General features: G+C 40.4%; 1 protein-coding gene across 1 annotated transcript; it reads right to left on the bottom strand.

The window, feature by feature from the left end:
• Positions 1-10,031: 10,031 nt before the first annotated feature.
• Positions 10,032-18,448, bottom strand: oat (ornithine aminotransferase). Its single transcript, XM_071462565.1, has 10 exons — positions 18,296-18,448; positions 16,451-16,664; positions 16,077-16,301; positions 15,885-15,980; positions 15,363-15,490; positions 14,429-14,551; positions 12,543-12,671; positions 12,260-12,373; positions 11,934-12,078; positions 10,032-11,346 (listed from the first exon to the last, which is right to left on the bottom strand). Exons 1-10 carry the CDS (start codon positions 18,296-18,298, stop codon positions 11,186-11,188), a joined length of 1,338 nt encoding a protein of 445 aa, XP_071318666.1. The 5' UTR covers positions 18,299-18,448; the 3' UTR covers positions 10,032-11,185.
• Positions 18,449-18,703: the final 255 nt, after the last annotated feature.

The following is an 18,703-nucleotide window of genomic DNA, read 5'->3' as shown; positions in this document are numbered from 1 at the left end:
GCATATTGCTCTGCCAAGGTCTGAAAGCTGGCTTAAAGTACCTTTAGGGTGAAATTTCGCCTTGGTTTATTTGGGCAAATTTGACTGCCAGACACCACAAACATCCAGTGAACTGACTGTGCAGACTTTAGTGGTAGCTAGTTTGTGTAGAATAGGGCATCTGTTTAGTGTGTAGAGGATGTGTGTTTCCCTCCAGATCGTTTTCCTTTTGCCTCTTATCTCAGCCACTTTTTTACCAAAATAAAACACTTTGAATGTCATTCGAAGACGTCTGATTGTGTCCACTTTCATCTTTCCACCAACTTTGGAAGTCGCCTCTAGAATTCCCTTGCGTTCCAAGTTCCAATATTGTACAAAACAACCATTTTGATATATACTTTCAAAAACAAATTATATAGTTTCTGATCTGACACTTTTATGATTAAGGTCTTATTAGGTTCATGGAATGAAAACTACTTGGATGAGGTTAGGAAAAGATCTGTGTCTTGTATGGTTGTTTCGATTCTGTTAATATCGGAGATGCCTCTGATACTGGTTCGCACATAATGTATTGGTAAACTTAACAGTTTTACACCCAGATAAAACCCCAGTTTTCCTGGAAATCAATTCTTCACTGCTGTAAAACAGTAGCCTGCACAGAACGTTGCACAGGGAAGATTTGATTTCTGGTAACAAGCATAATGTTGGCTGAGGTCACTAATAGGTGGGCCATGGTCTGGGTTCAGACCCAGATGCTGTCCTATCCACAGCCGGGGAAGCACAGAGGGTTTTTGTTTTTAGTGGCACAGCTTTTCTAGTCTTTGCGGCACTGGTCATGTGATGCTACTCAGCCAATCATTGTGACTCAATGACTGAGATACACACAAACGGTGAGAAGAGATGAGAGGCAGTCTTATGCATAAATTGGAGAGCCTCAGCATATGAAACCTTACAGTAGTAGGCTACAACAGTTCTGAATTCTTTGATAATTCTTAATTTAAACAGCATTTGTGGAGGAATGATTCTACCCCAAGCTTTTTGATCCATATAAGCAGTTGATCACTGGAACTGTGATCTCTTCAAACAAAGAGAATATTCATGGATATGTTCATGTTTTAGCGTGAGCCAAGCAATGACAGCAATCATATCACATCCTTACAGGGTTAGTAGTGTAGAGCCAGTACAGGTATTACGTTTTTTTAATGTATTAGTATTGGATTAGTACTCTGTATCAGCTGATACACAAGTGGAGGTAATGGAATCAGTATCTGTAAGGAGAAAATGGAACATTTCTAGTGTCTTGGTTAAAATAATTCAATATTGGTAGGTGGCCGGCTGCAGACCATGGTCTCCCATAATGCTTTGTTGACCCAACCACAGTTATCAGGCTAAAAGAGGCTAAAAGCCTCTGCTCAGTGCAGCTACAGAGTCCTTTGACATTAGATGTAGACATTCAATCAATTTTTAATATAGAAACCATTGATTCATGGAGGCGTCATTTTTCTGGTGGGGGCAGTCTTCTTACACCATTATTGCTGGCTGCTTCAGGAATAGTACTAAAAACAAACAGGCACACATCTGTCCTTGTACTGACAAAGTTTTATGTTCTTGGAGTGACATTTTCATTGAGACTTATGTAAGGCTAATGCACACGGAAAGAACCAATCCGAGTCAATACCTCGGCGTGACATCACCCGTTGAATAACTAGAACCTACTGTATGTTTTGCTTTGGCCAGCAGGTCAAAGTGTTGCCAGGCAAGCCTTTCACGACTCTCATTATGAGCACTGGACAGCCCGATCATAAACACACAGAATTTATGGATTTCATAAAGTGGTGTGCGAAAATGTCAAGGTTGTGCTTGTTTGGTGTTTCGCTGGTAAGCAAGCAAGCATTGTGAGGAGACTGCTGAAAGGAAGGGTTATTGCAATGTCAACACTTTTAGGAAGATGGATGTATACTTTGAAAACAGAGCAAAGTAGACCAAATCACCCCATTAAATTGCAGTTAACAAAAAGGTCAGTGATTTCAAGCTAGACGTGTTCTAACCAGAGGAGAAGCATTAAGTCTGAGAGAGAGAGAGGGGCTAAATTTGATCAAGGGGTGAACATTTTTTAAATCTCTGCAAATAACATTTTTGAAAACAGCATTTCAACGATATTCCAGTTGTGGTTAGGATCTGCTTCAGATTTAAAGAAAGTTATTTAAATGACCTAGACGTCAAAAATGATTTAATTCTCTATTAATTTAGCTCAGTTTCATGTTTCGTGTATATTGGAGCTGACCGCAACCCTGTGAATTCCAACACAGAGGCTAATTTCTAATGAAAATAGAGGGATTTTTATGAAGCCAGAAGAGTCGGCATGCTGCATGGCGGGTAATTCCTCCCGAGGCTGCTGCAAAAACAAGGGGATATTGTGTTGTCGTCCTGCAGCAACCCCAGGTCTAGTGCTGGGCTGTCATTTCGGTGTGCTGATAGCCCCCGGGCATGGAGCTGTGGCATGGAGAAGTACGAGGCAAAGGGGCTGCTTTAAATTTTCCCAGTGGAGGACTGGAGTGCTGCTAACATACCATGAGGTCTGAATGTGCAGCATCAGCAGGATTGTGGAGGACACTTAAGGATCAAAGCTCTGCAGAACGTCTTTGAATTCTGGAGGTGCATGAGCCAGAAATGAAAGTTTAGAAATCAGGAAAAGCTGTAGTGACAGAATTTTGCAAGCGACTGTTTGATTGTATTCATCATTGCCCCCCACCCGCCCCCCCGGTGAGGGATGTGATTTGAGTCCCACACATTCAGTCACATGTATAAGGAATGTCACACATTTTGTCATGTTTTGACAAGCTGAGGAGGAGACTCAGTTGTCATTTGCATGTCAAACGCTCTTGTAATCATTTTTCAGCGTGTGTTCCTTCCCACCTACCATGTGTCAAGAGGGATTGCTTTTAAGAAAATGGCATATAGCTTTTAATTAGCAAGCATCACTGTGATTGTGCTTCTGTCTGCTGCAGATGTCACTGCTAATTTTATGTCTTTCACAGCTAGAAAACTCTGCCAACCTCACAACAGTATTGCACCTGATTTTCATGTAATGTAATCAATAATTCCATATTAAACTGGTGCAGGAATACATGTCCATTCCCGTAAGAAATTATGATGCAGTGCACTGGAGAAAAACACAAAACCATACACTGTCCAGTAGATCCCGTGGCTGAAATCCATTCAAAGTGTTGTGGTTGTGGAAATAAATGACCAACCAGTCTCAGTTCATTTATTGTCTCTGACAAAACACCAGACACTCCACAGTCTTGATTCCACCGCATTTTAATGACTGGGTTTATGAAATGAAATTCGACATCCCTCATTAGTAATTAATTAGCTTAGATATTGAACAGGAACAACACTGCTGATTCATTACACCTCAGCCTGATGATGAGAGGAGAGCCCTTTCGCCCTTGGGCTCAGGGCAGCCTGTTTTTTTACACAGTGTTGCACCATGCTGGCGTTAACAACACTGGGCCTGCGCATTATTGCACCACTTTAATGCACCTTTGATGGCTTCCAACGTGAAAGACGTTAACAAAAACTGCTGAAGTTAAAAAGTGACATATCATGTTTGCCAAGCTCCAGTGTTCACAGAGAAGCCATGCTGCATCAGACGGAGAGTGCCACAGCGATGCTTAGCGCCATGATTTATTCTTTATGACACTGAGAGCTTCTGTGGCAGCTTGCCCAACCCAACTGTGATACTTCACGTTGCCAGTCTTCCTGGGAGAAGGACTCCTCCTACCTCTGCTTCGCTACACACAGACACTTTTTTTTTGATTCACCACCTTGACTCACACAGCCTAATACACCCCATCCCATTGTAGGAGGAACACGCACCATATGTACAAGGCCAATTTAGTCTTCTTTCTCTTCGTCCCCCAGGTGTCATACAGCTTCTCCTTTATTATGTGAACTGTCTGAATCTTCTCCTAAGGATGCGCAGAATGACCGCTCCATGTTTTTAAGCCTGAGACTTGAATTCCTGTGGGCACCATTATGGTCCCCTGGTCATTTTTTTTCCTCCAACACTGGAAGCTGAGACCCAAAGCTCTCCCCCTCGTCCTCCTCCTCCTTCCTGCTGCCTCCTCCTCTTCCCTAGCCTCAGCCATGAACTCTATAAACACTGAGGCTTTGTCTGCAGCTGTTGTGGCGACTTTGCAGCGTAAAGCCAAGTCCTTACGGAGCATCAGTTTGTGTATGGCCTCGACTGAGTTCGCCGACTGCCACTTTGGTTGACCTGAAGAGAGAAGAGGGTGGAGAAAAGGCAAGGCCATGGTGACTGGTGTTGTCTGCGGCTTATGTATCCTCCAACTACCCGGAGGCGTATCTTATGGTCACAAGTAGCAGCATGTGCTCATTTTATTGTGGCCTCAGTGTCGGGGCTGCCACATGTGAGCCTTGTACCTCCTACTGGAATAGTAGCTGCACTTGAAACTGACTGCAATCAGTAATGCAATTTCAACCCCAGCCACTCCAGTTATAAGTTGCACTACCTGGGACATATATAAACAAAGATTAGGATAACACACTTTACCTATAATCCATTTTAAGTAATTACATCACATTTAAAGTTGATTACTGATTTTATTTCCTTTTTTGGGCCACTTGGGGGCAGAAGAACTCCTCCCCAAGCTGATAGACCTTGATTGAAAACCCAGAGATATGACTCCAATATCACCCCATTGTGTTTTTCCTTTGTTCAAATGTATTTTTAACTTGTTTGTTGTACTTTACACAGCTTTCGCTGTAACTGTTTAAAAGACATACAACGATGTCAAAAGAAGATGAATAAGACACATGGCTCAAACAAGTATTTTGCTAACTCCCACATTTAACCGCACCTCCAGAATTTCTCTTAAACTCTAAAACAGATTCTGTGCAGCAACATATTTATTTGGACTCATAATAAAACTCAAATGAGCTTAGACTCTCTCTTATTTTCTGCAGTGAACTCAGTCATTTTGCTCTTTTCATCACAGAAACCCAGCTACCTATAAGTCAAGTGACCATACTTTTAATTGAAGTTTCAACATTTGGTAAAATGTTTAATGATTGAAATCAATTAGCAACAATTCTGATCTTGTGTACAGCATGTTGATGTTAGCACTGAGCTAAAAGCCCACAATGACAACGCTAACATGTTTGAAATAGGCATAATGTTTACCATGCCCACCGTCTTAGCTTAGCGTGTTGGCATGCCAATATTTGCTATGAGTACTAAAGAAGGACATGGAAGTTTGTATCAAAGTTTATCCAGGTTTCAGGTTAACTCTGGTTGCCGAATATGAACATAGTCAAGATACTATCCAGTGGTTTTGAGTCCTAGGTTCCCCAGTTCAATATTCTGCTAAAACACATTAACCCTCCTATTGTGTTTCATAAATATTATCCAGTTTTTTAAATTTTATTTTATTTTAGAACAACAACCTGAATCACAACCCTAATAAGCTGACAAGTTCCTTCAAGTGTAGGCCTGTTATGATGAGAGTCATACAACCATGCTGGGGAACAGAAAACCCCTTTGACAAGTTCCCACAATAGCTAATGTCAGGTTAAGCAAATACAAAGCTGAGTGTAGGGTTAGGGTTTTTCAGGTTCCCATTAGGTGCTATATAAATTTGGAGAACATAGGACCTTGGGAAAATAGGAATGTCTCAGCTGAAATGAACTAATTTCAAGTATCTCTCTTGTTATAGTTAGTCCTATGCACATATTTCATGTTCTTTATACGTCTTTTTGAATTGCTGATAGTGCTGGCTGACATGAATTTGAAAGTCTGTTGAATGAATCACACTCTGGCAACAGACTCACCACCCAGGGTTTTGGTTTTAACTGTCGCTTACCTCTGCTGTGAACCTTTCCTCTTTCATTATACTGAAGCAAAGCTCAACCAGTGGTAGTCCATTGAGTCTAATTATGACTTTCCAGTCAAAAACACGGACGGCTATGTTCCCAGCTGCGGATAATACAATTAAACGAATTTGTAATTGAGTTTATTTTCTAATGAAAAGTGAAGAGAGGATGTCCAGAGACATGAACAACAGACAGATGAGTCATCCTCCTCTTGCATATAGTGGAGTTAAAGCCGAACATTTTACATTCAGTACTACAGGAGCCAGAGATGCACACAGAGATGTAATGCGTCACTCTTCAGGGTGATTTATACAATTTCCTGAATGATCAATGCAGTGGGATGACACTCAGTTTCCTATTGATCTTTATGTAAATGGAATGTGCTTGAGACCTTGGATGGGAACATGTAAATTAAATTAAAAAAATTTAATTTAAAGTTGGGTGAAATTGTTTCACTTGTTTTCAAAGTAGCTTCACTTGTTACAATAGAGGTTTTTAAGGATAAACAAAGGCTGTTGAAACAGGTGAAGTCATGGTAGAATTTGCATCTGAAATCTTCTCTTCTCTTTTTGCACCATCAAAAAAAGAAATTCCATTTTAATTGTACCCAATGAGTCTTGTCCACACCATGTTACTCTCATCTGAATAATTGATTTCCTGTAGTATGTTGTTCTTATATGTCAACATAACGTGTATTTTGTTCCATTGGTATTCTACATGAATACATACTAAACCTGTGATGTGTCGTTTGCATGTGAAAACTCAGATAACACGTAGAGATCGTGAAAATCTGGTGAGACTTCTGCGACTGTGGTCGTGTCATGTTTGCCTTTGTAAAGATTCGTGAGGACCGCACACGTGTCCACGACCCAGAAATAAATCGGGGAGGGTGTGACAACTAAAACGATTGGTCTGAGAGTCACATTTGCCAAATGTGCCTCAGATCTGCAGGGAGGAACACGTCCTTCTGAGGACCTTGCTGTACTTGATCAATATATATATCCCCTCTGGTGCGAACTCAAAGAGCCACATGGAGGAAGAGAAAAATGGTCAGTGAACATTACTCTGTAAGGATTATGTGTCATTTGCCCTTTAAGATGCACATGTATTTTATCCGTGCACTCAGATGTCATAAACTTAATGCAAAAGGCCCGTTAATATGAGCACTGGCAGGCAAGCCCAACGTTTCTCTGATTTATCTGTGGTGGTACGGGAAAAAATTAATAGCTTATCCTATTCTAGCACTGCATCAGTCATAATTCTCAAGCTGGCACCTTATTCTCTACACATTTAATGGATACAGAGCTTTATAATTTATCCTTCTTAACTGCAACTTTACCTGAATTAAATTTCAGGCACAGTACTTTGATTACATCCTTGCTAAGTACCACAATCTGATTTCTCTATTATGTAAGGGATGAATACAAATGGGCCGGCTGAGAGAGGGACAAAGGGGCAGGAAGAGAGAGAGAGGACACAGGGAGAGATAACAAATTAAAAAAAAGTGAGACTGAGAGGCAGAGAAAAGAGGAAAGACAAAGAGGAGGAGAGGAACAAAAAGCTGAAAGAGTGGGACGAGAGAAGCTATCCAGCCTGGATGAGCTCCTCTTGACCTTCTCGGTCCGAGGAATTGTGGTGGAACACACACCAGTCTTTGAAGCCAGCCTTGCACCACACGCTTGAATAGACTAGGCTCTGACTGTTGGCACTGAGTGTGTGGCGGTGAAAATCAAGTATCTTTACAGGAGCGTCTTTAGGTTTGGCTGAGGCTGTCAAAGCCCTGCTGGAGCCTGGACCTCGGTGTTCCCAGATCCTCACAGAGCCTGTGGCCTGTCACTCCCCTGCCAAAACTTGAGCTCATTTGTGGAATACGGTACGCTTTCCTGTCATGGCAGAGTGGGATGCAGGTCTCTGCAGAGTGTAGGGTGAAAGCCTGCGCAGGACACAAGCACATTGCTCTATGTCACCCAGTGATAACCCTCGTTTCTCCTGCCAGACTGGATTCCACTCATATTTCACAAGCAAACTCTGGGCCTCAGTCATCTCTCTGCTCCGCTTCATATGAAATAATGACGTGTCCTACATTGTAGATTGTGTGCACTTTCACCCTGAACCCTGAAAACAAGCCCTGTTTTGACAGCACGAACGATAAAACAAAAATCTGATCATTTGGCCTGAATGGCCTGAGGGTTGTAACTAATGGTGGAAAGTATATTTATGTATTTACACGTTATGTTACTTTATACAAAATCTTCTTTGCTTCACGACACGTTTATTTGACAACAGTAATTACTAGCTACATTAAACCTACAATGACTGTTTTTTTTGGCCAGTTTCATGTAGCAGAAACAAGTTCTGCACACGTAACTTACCTTTTAAGTTGATGCTTGCAAACCTGTTTAGCACATGGTTGCGTATTTACACATCCACCATCTCTGCAGCAAAATGATCTTTCATTTGCAGTTGCATTTCTGTCCAGCTGGTGAAAGTAAGTCCAACATTCACTCTCTTAAAGCTATTTTTCATTTCAACCAACTACTGAGGTAAATATCTGAGTCTTTAGCTGCTAAATGCTTCACTGTGTTCACCGGCCAATCACCAAATCACAGAATCACGCAATAATCCCCGGTACGTTTTCACGTTTTTACTAAATAATTTCTCATGAAAATAAATCTATTATAGCCATTTTAAAGATGAACGCGCAAAACATGCAACAAAACACATAATTAGCTCAGGAGCTTTCAATTATGTCTCATGTGGATGGTTGTTGTAAACCCCATCCATTGAAGAAGACCATGATGTGTGGCTGAAAGCTCAGTGAAATGCTAGTAAGTAGACCTTGAATGGAGATTTTTTTCTCAAACAAAGGCCTGAAGTAATTAGAGTGAAGTTCATTGATCCTTAACAGTATGTAATATGTCCTCTGGTGCACCTGTTTCTGATAGAAACCTGCTCTCTCTCGCATATGTTCTTCTCAACAACTTTGCTGCTTTTAAATAAGCAGAGTGAGAAAATGGGGGACCATGTGGTTTGTTAATTACTGCTGACTAATGAGAACCTGTCAGGCTCTGTTGATCTCACAGTTTGAGTTTGTTCTCCCACAATGATTCGATGAGGGTTTGCCAGCAAGTCCTTATTTCACATTCAACATTCAAAAAAAAAAAAAAAAAAAAAAGAGTTTTAGTTATTTATCTCATTCTTTCTCTCAATTCAGTTTACATCAGTGGTGATATCTTAACTCATACGTGTCAGACCTGTACTGCAGTATTAATTCTGCTACTGCCTCTGTTCATGTTGTTGTTGTCTTTGAAATTACATGTGGACACAGCCTGTAGGTGTCGCCACGAGATGCAGTTTGTCTCTTCGGCATGACGAGTGTCAAACATGTCAAATCTCCCAGCGTACTGTTGGTCTGCAGGATTTTGAGACAGACTGACAGATGGATGCAGGAACCTTATGCCATGATTTATCCCCAAGGCTTGAAATGTATCTTCAGTGCAGCTCTCATATCTTATCCCCACATTTCTTCCTGTTACTTCAAGCTTTGCATTGAAGACCTCCTCTACTTTGTGTTTATATGTGGTACTTCATTTAACTACCCCCAATGCTCAGGTACAGTTCAGTGAGAGCACAGCACCATCTAGTGTTACATCTAATTATTGCAAAATATTGGACAAAGTGCACAGTTTCTGACAATGTGGCACCGAAAATTAAATGTATGCTTTTCCTTGTGGTGAGTAATGACATCAAAGCAGAACACAGGCATCTTAAATATTCAGATATTGAGCACAATCTGGAGTAAAGTGACCTGTTTTGAATTTTACTCAATAACCTTCCTAATCCAGAAAGGCTCAGTTTACATGATCAAGTTCCAGAATTTAATCAGCAGTTACCTGCTTCCTGATGTTTGTTTGGTTTGGACAAACAGCTTAGAGACAAAAGTGAAGACTGTGGTGAGTTTATTTAGCCAATGAGACCGTTTTTTTTTTTTTCTTAAGGTATTGTAAGTGACATGATATTTCTTGACTTATCATCTCATGACCTCATATCTGTTTGGTCCTTTTCTTCCCTTTTGTTATGTTTGACCCCTGCCTGGTGTTCCCATAACATGAAAAATGTTCATAAATAAAAAAAGAAAAAAAAAAGAAAAAGAGTGAAGACCTCAAAAATTTTTAATCAAGGAACAATGGATTATGTAACAACTTCAAGATGAAACAGCCTTTGAAGTAACATTGTTTTGCAACAATTAAAACATTCACTAGAAAGTACTTGAAACTAAACCAGTCTTAGCTAGCAGCATGAGTCCTCCTAGCACTCATTGTCACACACAGCATGTCCCTTATAGAAATAAAATATACTAAATAATACAACAAAAAGAGCAAAACTTCATCTGTTCTATTTCAGCATTTAAGTTCATGGACTACAATTCCCAGAAAGTGTTTCTTCCAAAGTAACAGTAATAATTTATGCTAAATTAAAATGAAACAGCTTCATGTAATGTGCTCATAATGTGTACTGGAAATGAAAACTACTCAAAATTTTAGCATTGTCAAAGTTTTAGTGCAATGATGACGTTTTTATGAAATTCTGAAGACCGGGAATCTGAAAACTTCATATACATTTCAGGGCTTTAAATAGATGTGTGTGAATGTCAGCAGACAGCAGTAGCTGAGTAGACTGTAACTGAACTGTAACTGTAAACCATCATTTATACTACACTAGTAAACTATATAAATGCTGTAGACAAGCTTTCACTTCAGCAAGCCGTCTTTCCCTCTGTGCATTTTCAACTTTTAGCACGACATCATTTGGAAAAGTCTTTCAGATGTAACTTTGTCTCTTGAGAAATTGAAGAAATAAAGTTTTTAAAATTAAAACGTTTCATTAATGACAGAACACTTATTATTTACATCACTCATTACCAGCAAAACCCTGAATTAATCATCTCAAAATTCATCTATTGAGATGAATTCCGTGTAAAATTTCAAACATTTAAAACAAACCACTGACGTTCTCCACCTGTGTTGCAGTCTTTCCTGAGGCAGTCTAAACAGAACTCTTTTCTTTACAGCAGTTTTTCTGTACGAAAGTGTCAGTGTATCCTCTTAGAAGCACACTCCATACACAGTCTCTGTATACTGTATTTCTACAGTAATGCCCTTCAAAGAGCCCCCTATCTTAAAAACGCTTAAAAATAAACGCAAGTGATAAATGTTTAGAGTGACTTTGATGGTCCATAGCTTCAGTTAATGGGGATTATCAATTTAAAGGATGTCTGTGTGTTACTGAATCGTTGAATTGCAGTTGTTTAGAAGGACATGATGGTTCTCTGGATGATATCGACACATTCATGCAGCTCGTGCTCTCTAATGATGAGGGGAGGGGCCAGGCGGATGATGTCACCATGGGTGGGCTTGGCCAGCAGTCCATTGTCACGAAGACGTAGGCATACCTTCCAGGCGTCGTAGTCTGGGGGAAGATTTAGAACAGGTCTCGATTTAAGTGACTGCAAGATGCAAATTAAGTCTTACAAAGAATCTTGATCTACAAGTAGGAATAGCAGGTGTGAAGCTGCCTTTAAAAAAATCCACTCCAAAAAACTATGAAATTGTCTTTTTCAACATCACCTTTAACTGGTTAAAAGTGTGTGTGTGTGTGTGTGTGTGTGTGTGTGTGTGTTTGTGGTGTCATCATGAAAAAATGTGGTCCTTAAGACTCCAACTGTAGTGGAAAATTACCACAGAAGCGACTTTGAATACTTTGGTAGGTGTTTACATGTCTGAGGACAGATTGTGCGATAGCGTCACAACCATGCAAGATACAGTTGTTGAAACTTGACAGGTGTGTAGTTGGGATCAAAATCAAGACTATGTTGGAAGATGGGTGTGGCCCAACTCATGAGTACTGAATACTCTAATGCAGTAATGACTTCTGAGTACTCATGGGTCAACATGTTGACAGGCGAAGTGGCTGGTGTGATCCCGTTGCACGATGGTCTCTACTTACATTAATTTTGCTGTTGGGGATGCTGTTGTAGTAATTGTGCATTACCATACCTTTGGTCTCTTTGATGACGACTGCATTGAGGAGGCCTTTTCCTCTGACTGTTGTCACAATGTCTTTGGGCAGTTTTCTCAACTCTGCCCGCAGCAGCTCTCCCATCCTTTCAGCATTCTCTGCCAGCTTCTCCTCTTCCATAACCTGCATATGAGAACAGTAAGAGTTTAAAAAAAAAAAAAAAAAATTATGTCTGATGTATAATTTACACTTGACTATTCTCTCCATGTAATTAGTTAAAACGAAGGCAAAAAAATAAGAACAAGTAATGAGTTTTTAAAGGCAAGATAAACAAGAAGAGGATAAAGTGTACTTTAACACTGACCTCAAGTGCAGCGATAGCAACCTGACAGGCCACAGGGTTACCTCCATACGTGGACCCGTGTTCCCCAGGCTTGATGGTCAGCATTATCTCATCGTCACACAGCACAGCAGATACCTGAGACGCAGATCAGTTAATGCAAAGGTCACTTACATCACTACTGTGAGCCATACTCCTGTCCAACAAAAGTAGACTCCAAAGGTCCACAAAGACTCTTTGACTACAGCAAAACAAATCTATACTGTGATAATGAAGTGCTACTGAACAACAACAAAAAAATGCTTACGGGGTAAACTCCTCCAGAAAGAGCTTTGCCCAGAATCACCACATCTGGACGAACTTCCTCGTGGTCCACAGCCAGCCGCCGGCCCGTGCGTGCCAAGCCTGTCTGCACCTCATCAGCAATCCACAACACCTGAACAAATCAGAGGACATTAGTAGTCATCCTGTGAAGCAACTGCTTTAACCACAGCCCGAGGATTCATCTGGGATTGTGATTGTACTCCCTCTGTGAAAATAGCCTAGGCAAGGAGAGGTTGAAAAAAAGATTTAACAAAAAAAGATTAAAATGGATAAAAATAATAGAAAAGAATAATGTCTCCCACACCAAAGACCTAAAGTCGACTTGGCCACATATTAGATCAAATGATTTAAAGTTGAAGTGATAGTTCGGGTTATTTGGCGTGGGGTTACGTGAGGTACATATCTATAGGCAGTGTAATACCTGTAGTCGATTTAGTTTTGAGAAGTTTTGAGAGGCAGCAGGAATCTTATTTTAGCCACTTAAAAACAGGTTCACAGAAAAAGAGCTAATGTCAGATTAAGTGTACACAACATTTGGAATATGTTTACTGCTTTAACTTACAATCAAACAGCTCATTCTTTTGGAACTACATTTTTTCAACCATTGAATTATTGCTACTCACAAGCGCACCAACGCTTAGCCCTGTGTGACTCACACAACTGATCTGAGGAGAAATACAGTGCATTGTAATACGAGCTAACCGAAGGTGCGTTAACAGACTGTAGTTCTAAAGTAAATGGCTGTTTGACAACATGATAAAGTGGTGAAAAAGCTCAAGATATAGTGTACACTTAAAGTGATATTAGCTTTTCTCTGTGGGTAATTTTTTAAGTGGCTTATATATATATTTTTGCAGATGGCCCCATCCACAGCAGGACATCATTCAGCTTCTGTGCTGGTCCCATGACTGCTTCTCTTAGCTGGGAGCACACTGATCTGAATCTCCTGCAGGTATTTCACTGATTGTAGATACATAACCATACACAAGTCCAATTCAAATAACCTAAACTATCACTCTTATTCTCCTTTATAAAATTGTTAGCATAGAGGATTAGAACAATTAATGCAAATATTAGCTGAACAGACTCGAACTGTCTGTCTGCTATGGAATAATTTAACATCTCTGCTTTTCATTTGACTTTATTGACTAAAATCCTTTCTGTGCTTGTGAAGCACAGGTCATCCACAGTGCTTTTGTGCTCATCATACCAGATAAGAAAACCTATATAAACGGCAAAAAATGTAGTTTGCCCTCAATTAATTTGGTGGTCAGAAAGAGACAGTCTGTAAGAGCTGGCTGATGTGTGTTTGTGTGTAATGTTTTTTTGCACTACTACACTATTTATGCCAAAGAGAGCTGTGCATATGGGAAATATATACGTGCACTTGTACTCCAGGCAGCATGGTAAAAACCACAAAATGTTTTTAGATTGGTGTGCTGTACACTCATATACTGGAATACAGCTTGATGATTTTAAACTGTAGTAGTGTTGCCACAATGCACATTGGTGTTAAGAGATCGCAGCTTCAGGCATAATAAGTGGTCAGTCAGAGAAGATGATGCCAAATATTCCCTTTTGTTTGTAGTTTTTACTGAAAAAAACCCCCAGTAGTTCAGGCCAAAGGCTTTCTATTCTATTCTATGTTTTCATTCATAAGAAATGTTCTGACTCTAAGTGGTCACTTGTGACATTTCATTCATGCTTCTGTCTGTGTGTTTGTCATGAAATATGATGATACTTGCTTCCCTTAGACCAATATCTGAATAGGGTCATTTATGATAGAGGATGTTGGTGTACAGATTGTAAAGCTCCTTGAAATGTGTGATTGTAATATTGGGTTTTATAAGCAGAACTGTCTTGACTTACATTGTATTTGGTGCAAAGTTCTCTGACTTTGGTCAGGTAGCCCTGATCGGGCACCACCACCCCAGCCTCGCCCTGAATGGGCTCCACCATGAATGCTGCCACGTTTGGGTCTTGAAAGGCTTTCTGGAGGAAAGAAGGGATATAAAAAAAAAAAAGAAAAGAAAAAAAAAGACTAGTCAGACATTTTTATCTGTGTCCAAGATAACCCTGTCAATAAATACATGCTACTTCAGCCAATCATTAGTTTCTTCTGTTTACACAGAAAAGCAGCAGTTGACAAGATAGGCCTATCAGCAGTGACATGAAACTTTAGCCAGTCATTTGGTCCTTATGTTTACAGAGACAACGAGGATGTAACGTAGCTGTAGAAGATCTTCTCAAGTAAACATTACTATTGCATGTAGGAGCAGGATAACATTAAAATAAGATTCATCTTCAGCTATAAAGCAGGATAAAGTATAAACATTTTCCATCATTTGGAAAAAAAAAAAAATCCAAAGCAGTATACTCCATAACAGCTGATGTACTCTTTGTTTGTCCGCCAGTAAAGAAAACCACAGAATGCAGTGCAAATTAGCTGCAGACTCTGAGGTCCTTCATGTTGGATTCATCTACCAAGCACATTACCACAGACTGTTAGTATGATCAAGCTTTTGTTGCCTTTGACATGCACAATCCTCTATTTTGTGAATGAGATGCATTTAAGTATGGTTTTATATAAAGGATCCCAACATCTGGTGTGCAGTGACTGAAAAATCTTCTAAATTTTGGTATTTACAGAGCACTTTGACAGCTGGGTTGAAAATGATGAATCTTTCCTATACAGCTCAGAAATGTCCATGCAATGCCCCGCCTCTCTGTGACTCAAAGAAATGTAAACATACAGGGAGGACATATGGATTGTGTGTGTTGACAACAGACTGAAAACCTGTACCTCCAATGCAGGAATGTCATTGTAAGGAACCATCTCAAACCCTGGCATGTAGGGACCGAAACCTTCATAACTGCTGGGGTCAGTGGAGCTGGAGATGGCTGCCATGGTGCGACCCCAGAAGTTTCCATCTAATCAACAAGAGTGAATGAGATGGCATGTTAATCATATTGTTATCATTTTAAATCTTTACATAATACAGAAAATTCAATAACTGTCATTTGTTAGTCTAAGATAAAAGTGACTTTGGCCCAGGTGTCATGTTACCCTGTGGCAAATGGGAAATGTTGTGTGCATGCTAATGCTAGGAATGTTAGCTCACTGTAGAATTAAGCAAATGTTACATCTCTGACTAACTTTGCTAATTTCCTGTGCAAACAAAACTGTTTAACTGAGCTCCTGACAGGACGACCCATTAAAGATATACATGATGGTGCCAATTTTCTTATAATTCACTGGGTAAGGTGACAAATGGGGCAAACTCAAAAACTGTGATGCAGTCTTCTAAAAAAGGTGATTACTTACTTGCAAAAATTATTTTGGCCTTATTTTTGGGAACCCCCTTTACACTGTAAGCCCACTTGCGGGCAAGCTTGCAGGCTGTCTCACCACCTTCAACACCTAATTTGTTGCAAAAGAAAACAAATGTCAACAAATGCACTCATGAATATGTCCGAACATGTTCCTCCTGGCACCACTATCTGGTGCTTTCCTTACCCGTATTCATGGGTAAAACTTTGTCATAGCCAAACATGTTTGTGATGTACTCCTCATAGGCTCCCAGCACGTTGTTGTAGAATGCTCTGGAGGTCAGGGTGAGTTTGGAGGCCTGGGCACTGAGCGCAGCTATGATCTTCGGGTGGCAGTGTCCCTGATTTACTGCGCTGTAGGCACTCAGGAAGTCATAATACCGGTTACCCTCCACATCCCACACATAGATGCCTAAAAAAATAAAACAATGATTCATAAGCGATTCATAACATCTTGAGGAAAATGGCTAAAGATTACGGGAAAAACAGCGCTGTTTAATGCTCAAATGTCGACCATGCATTAATCTGACCATTATTTTTAGTGGTCAGCTCTGAACTCACCCTCCCCTCTCTCTAGGGCCACAGGCAAGGGATGGTAGTTGTGTGCTCCATACTTGTCCTCACGGGCGTAGATTTCGTCTGAGGTGAGGGGCCGTTCAGCGCTCAGTTTGGAGGCGGGACGTGTGCCAGAGTGGACGCTTCGACGGAGGACAGGGGCAGCACGGCTCAGGCTGCGGCTGAGTTGGAGAATCATTCCCTTCATGGTTGTATGGAGCTATAACGGTATTATTAAACACAAAAATGATTTATGATAGAAAGTAGAGTTCCTATGTTACAAGTAGCAAGTGATAATTTACAAAAAAGTCACAAGTTCTAAATACAGAGAATCTATAACAAACTATAATGTATGTAAGATGTTAGCTTTATTGTGTTTTTATCCCTGAAATCAAAGTCATTTTAACAAAGAATTAATACAAGAACAAAAAAACTTGATTCACACAGGTTTAGGGTAACTGTCAAAAACTAGTAAAGTAGGTCAGCGCAAACAACAGATCAAAGACTTGCTGCCCTCACAGCCTCAGTGACACTAACACACAACTAGCAGATGTTCCCAGTGTAGCTCAGAAACTCGCCTAAACACTCGGTTTAAGTCAGGTTTCAACTCTCGTCCTAGTTCTTTTCCCCACAGCCAAATAAATTACAGAAACACCCTTTTCAAAAAAAAAAAAAAAAAAAAATTCTGAAACCTGTAAAAACACAAAAGAATAAAACAAAGGAGTCCCTCTCAAAAGCTGCACAGTAGCTACAAAGATCAGGCCTAATAAGATAATACACTGGTATGTGAGATTCCACAGAACACATGGGCTTTACAGGTCTGCTGAACAACGCTTCTCTTTCACACGCAACACAATACAGGAACAGACTTCTGCTTGGTGTGGGTTTACATTTGATAATCCCACAGCAGCGTGGCAACTCAACTGTGATGTTCCAGACTTTTCTACCCGGTCGCAATCAAAGGACACTTATTTTAAAATCGCCCTCCACTATAACCATCTAATACTGTGGCACCAACTGCTTTTCTCACTTTTAATCACTTAGAGAATTCATCGCTGCTTTCTAAATGTTTAAATATTTCAGACTGAGGTGGCTGAGGTGGCACTGAATGGTTTTATGGTGACTCATCTTCTTTCACCAAAGCGTTTGGGTAGTTGCATTACATAAAAAGATGTCTACATTTGCATGTGACTGGTGTCGCTCAACTGTTTGAATATTACCCAAGACTTCTGGTTTGTAAAGAAAAAAAAAAAAAAAAAAAACTGCAAGAAAAGTACCACAGTTTTGAAACATGCCAGAAAAGATAATCTGGTGATAATCAATAACCTTGTACAGTGACTATATACACAGAGCAAACAGACAGCACCTGGAATGGATTACATCAAGGACAGTGAACCTGTTCAAATGATCTGACACCTAGTCACCCACCATTAAACCTGCTCTTGAGACACTATAGGCTGCCGGGGAGCTGCCCCTCTCACACCCCCCAGCATCACAGCCAGGGGCTAAATACAGACAAGTACAAGTTCCTATTAGGTGAGCCATGGTATTTGCAAGCCGATGAGCTCTTCCAAACAATTTATATGTGATATTACATCATGGAAAATAACGGTAAGCTTGTTCTGGCTGTTTGTGACGGGTTAAATTAAATATTACACAAATAAAAGCCAATTTCTTATCGGCCAAAGAGTGTTAAAGTTTAAGGCTAACCGCACACAAGAGAGCTCTGCCTCCTTCGGCCAACAGCAGCTAGCGGGCTAACAGTCGCACATCCAAGCTGTCACTCGACTAAACAGAAAGCGTTTTTAAAAAATAGGACGGAGGAGACACGGAGGAACAGTCAAACAGTACCATGAAGAAGTGGAGCGGAGTTTGAAGCCCTCTTGAAGTCCTCTTGAACGGGATTTCTGTCCGGGTCCGGTTTTTGAAGCTGGTTACGTGACCGTGTGGCTCGGGGGGGGGGGGGATGACGCGCGGTGACGTCACGGGACACGCCTCTAAAATGATGCAAAACCGTGGATGTATTAGATTATAAGACATAATACAATATACGTATAATACTTATAATGCATCCATGTGCAAAACCAAATCACTTATAATCACTATTATCATTGATTCATCATCTGCCAGGTGTCAGCCGCTCTCTGTTGCTCTGCATTAAGGGGAATGTGTTGTATTGAGGTAAAAAAAATCAAGACCATGTAGTTAAAGTATGAAAAACAACAGTACTCAATGCAGAGAAATGGTATAGCATTACAT

Source organism: Trachinotus anak, unplaced genomic scaffold, assembly GCF_046630095.1.
Source record: "Trachinotus anak isolate AG129_WGS33_773 ecotype Australia unplaced genomic scaffold, CSIRO_AGI_Tana_v1 ptg000025l, whole genome shotgun sequence".
Taxonomy (NCBI): Eukaryota; Metazoa; Chordata; class Actinopteri; order Carangiformes; family Carangidae; genus Trachinotus; species Trachinotus anak.
The sequence above is the reverse complement of the archived record's forward strand: the minus strand, read 5'-3'. Positions and strand labels throughout refer to the sequence as shown.

Coding starts and splice junctions, on each gene's coding strand:
- oat (XM_071462565.1), bottom strand. Junction 16,302..16,450: donor GGCCCTAGAGAGAGGGGAGG/GTGAGTTCAGAG, acceptor TTATTTTTTTAG/GCATCTATGTGTGGGATGTG. Junction 15,491..15,884: donor GGCCAAAATAATTTTTGCAA/GTAAGTAATCAC, acceptor CTTGTTGATTAG/ATGGAAACTTCTGGGGTCGC.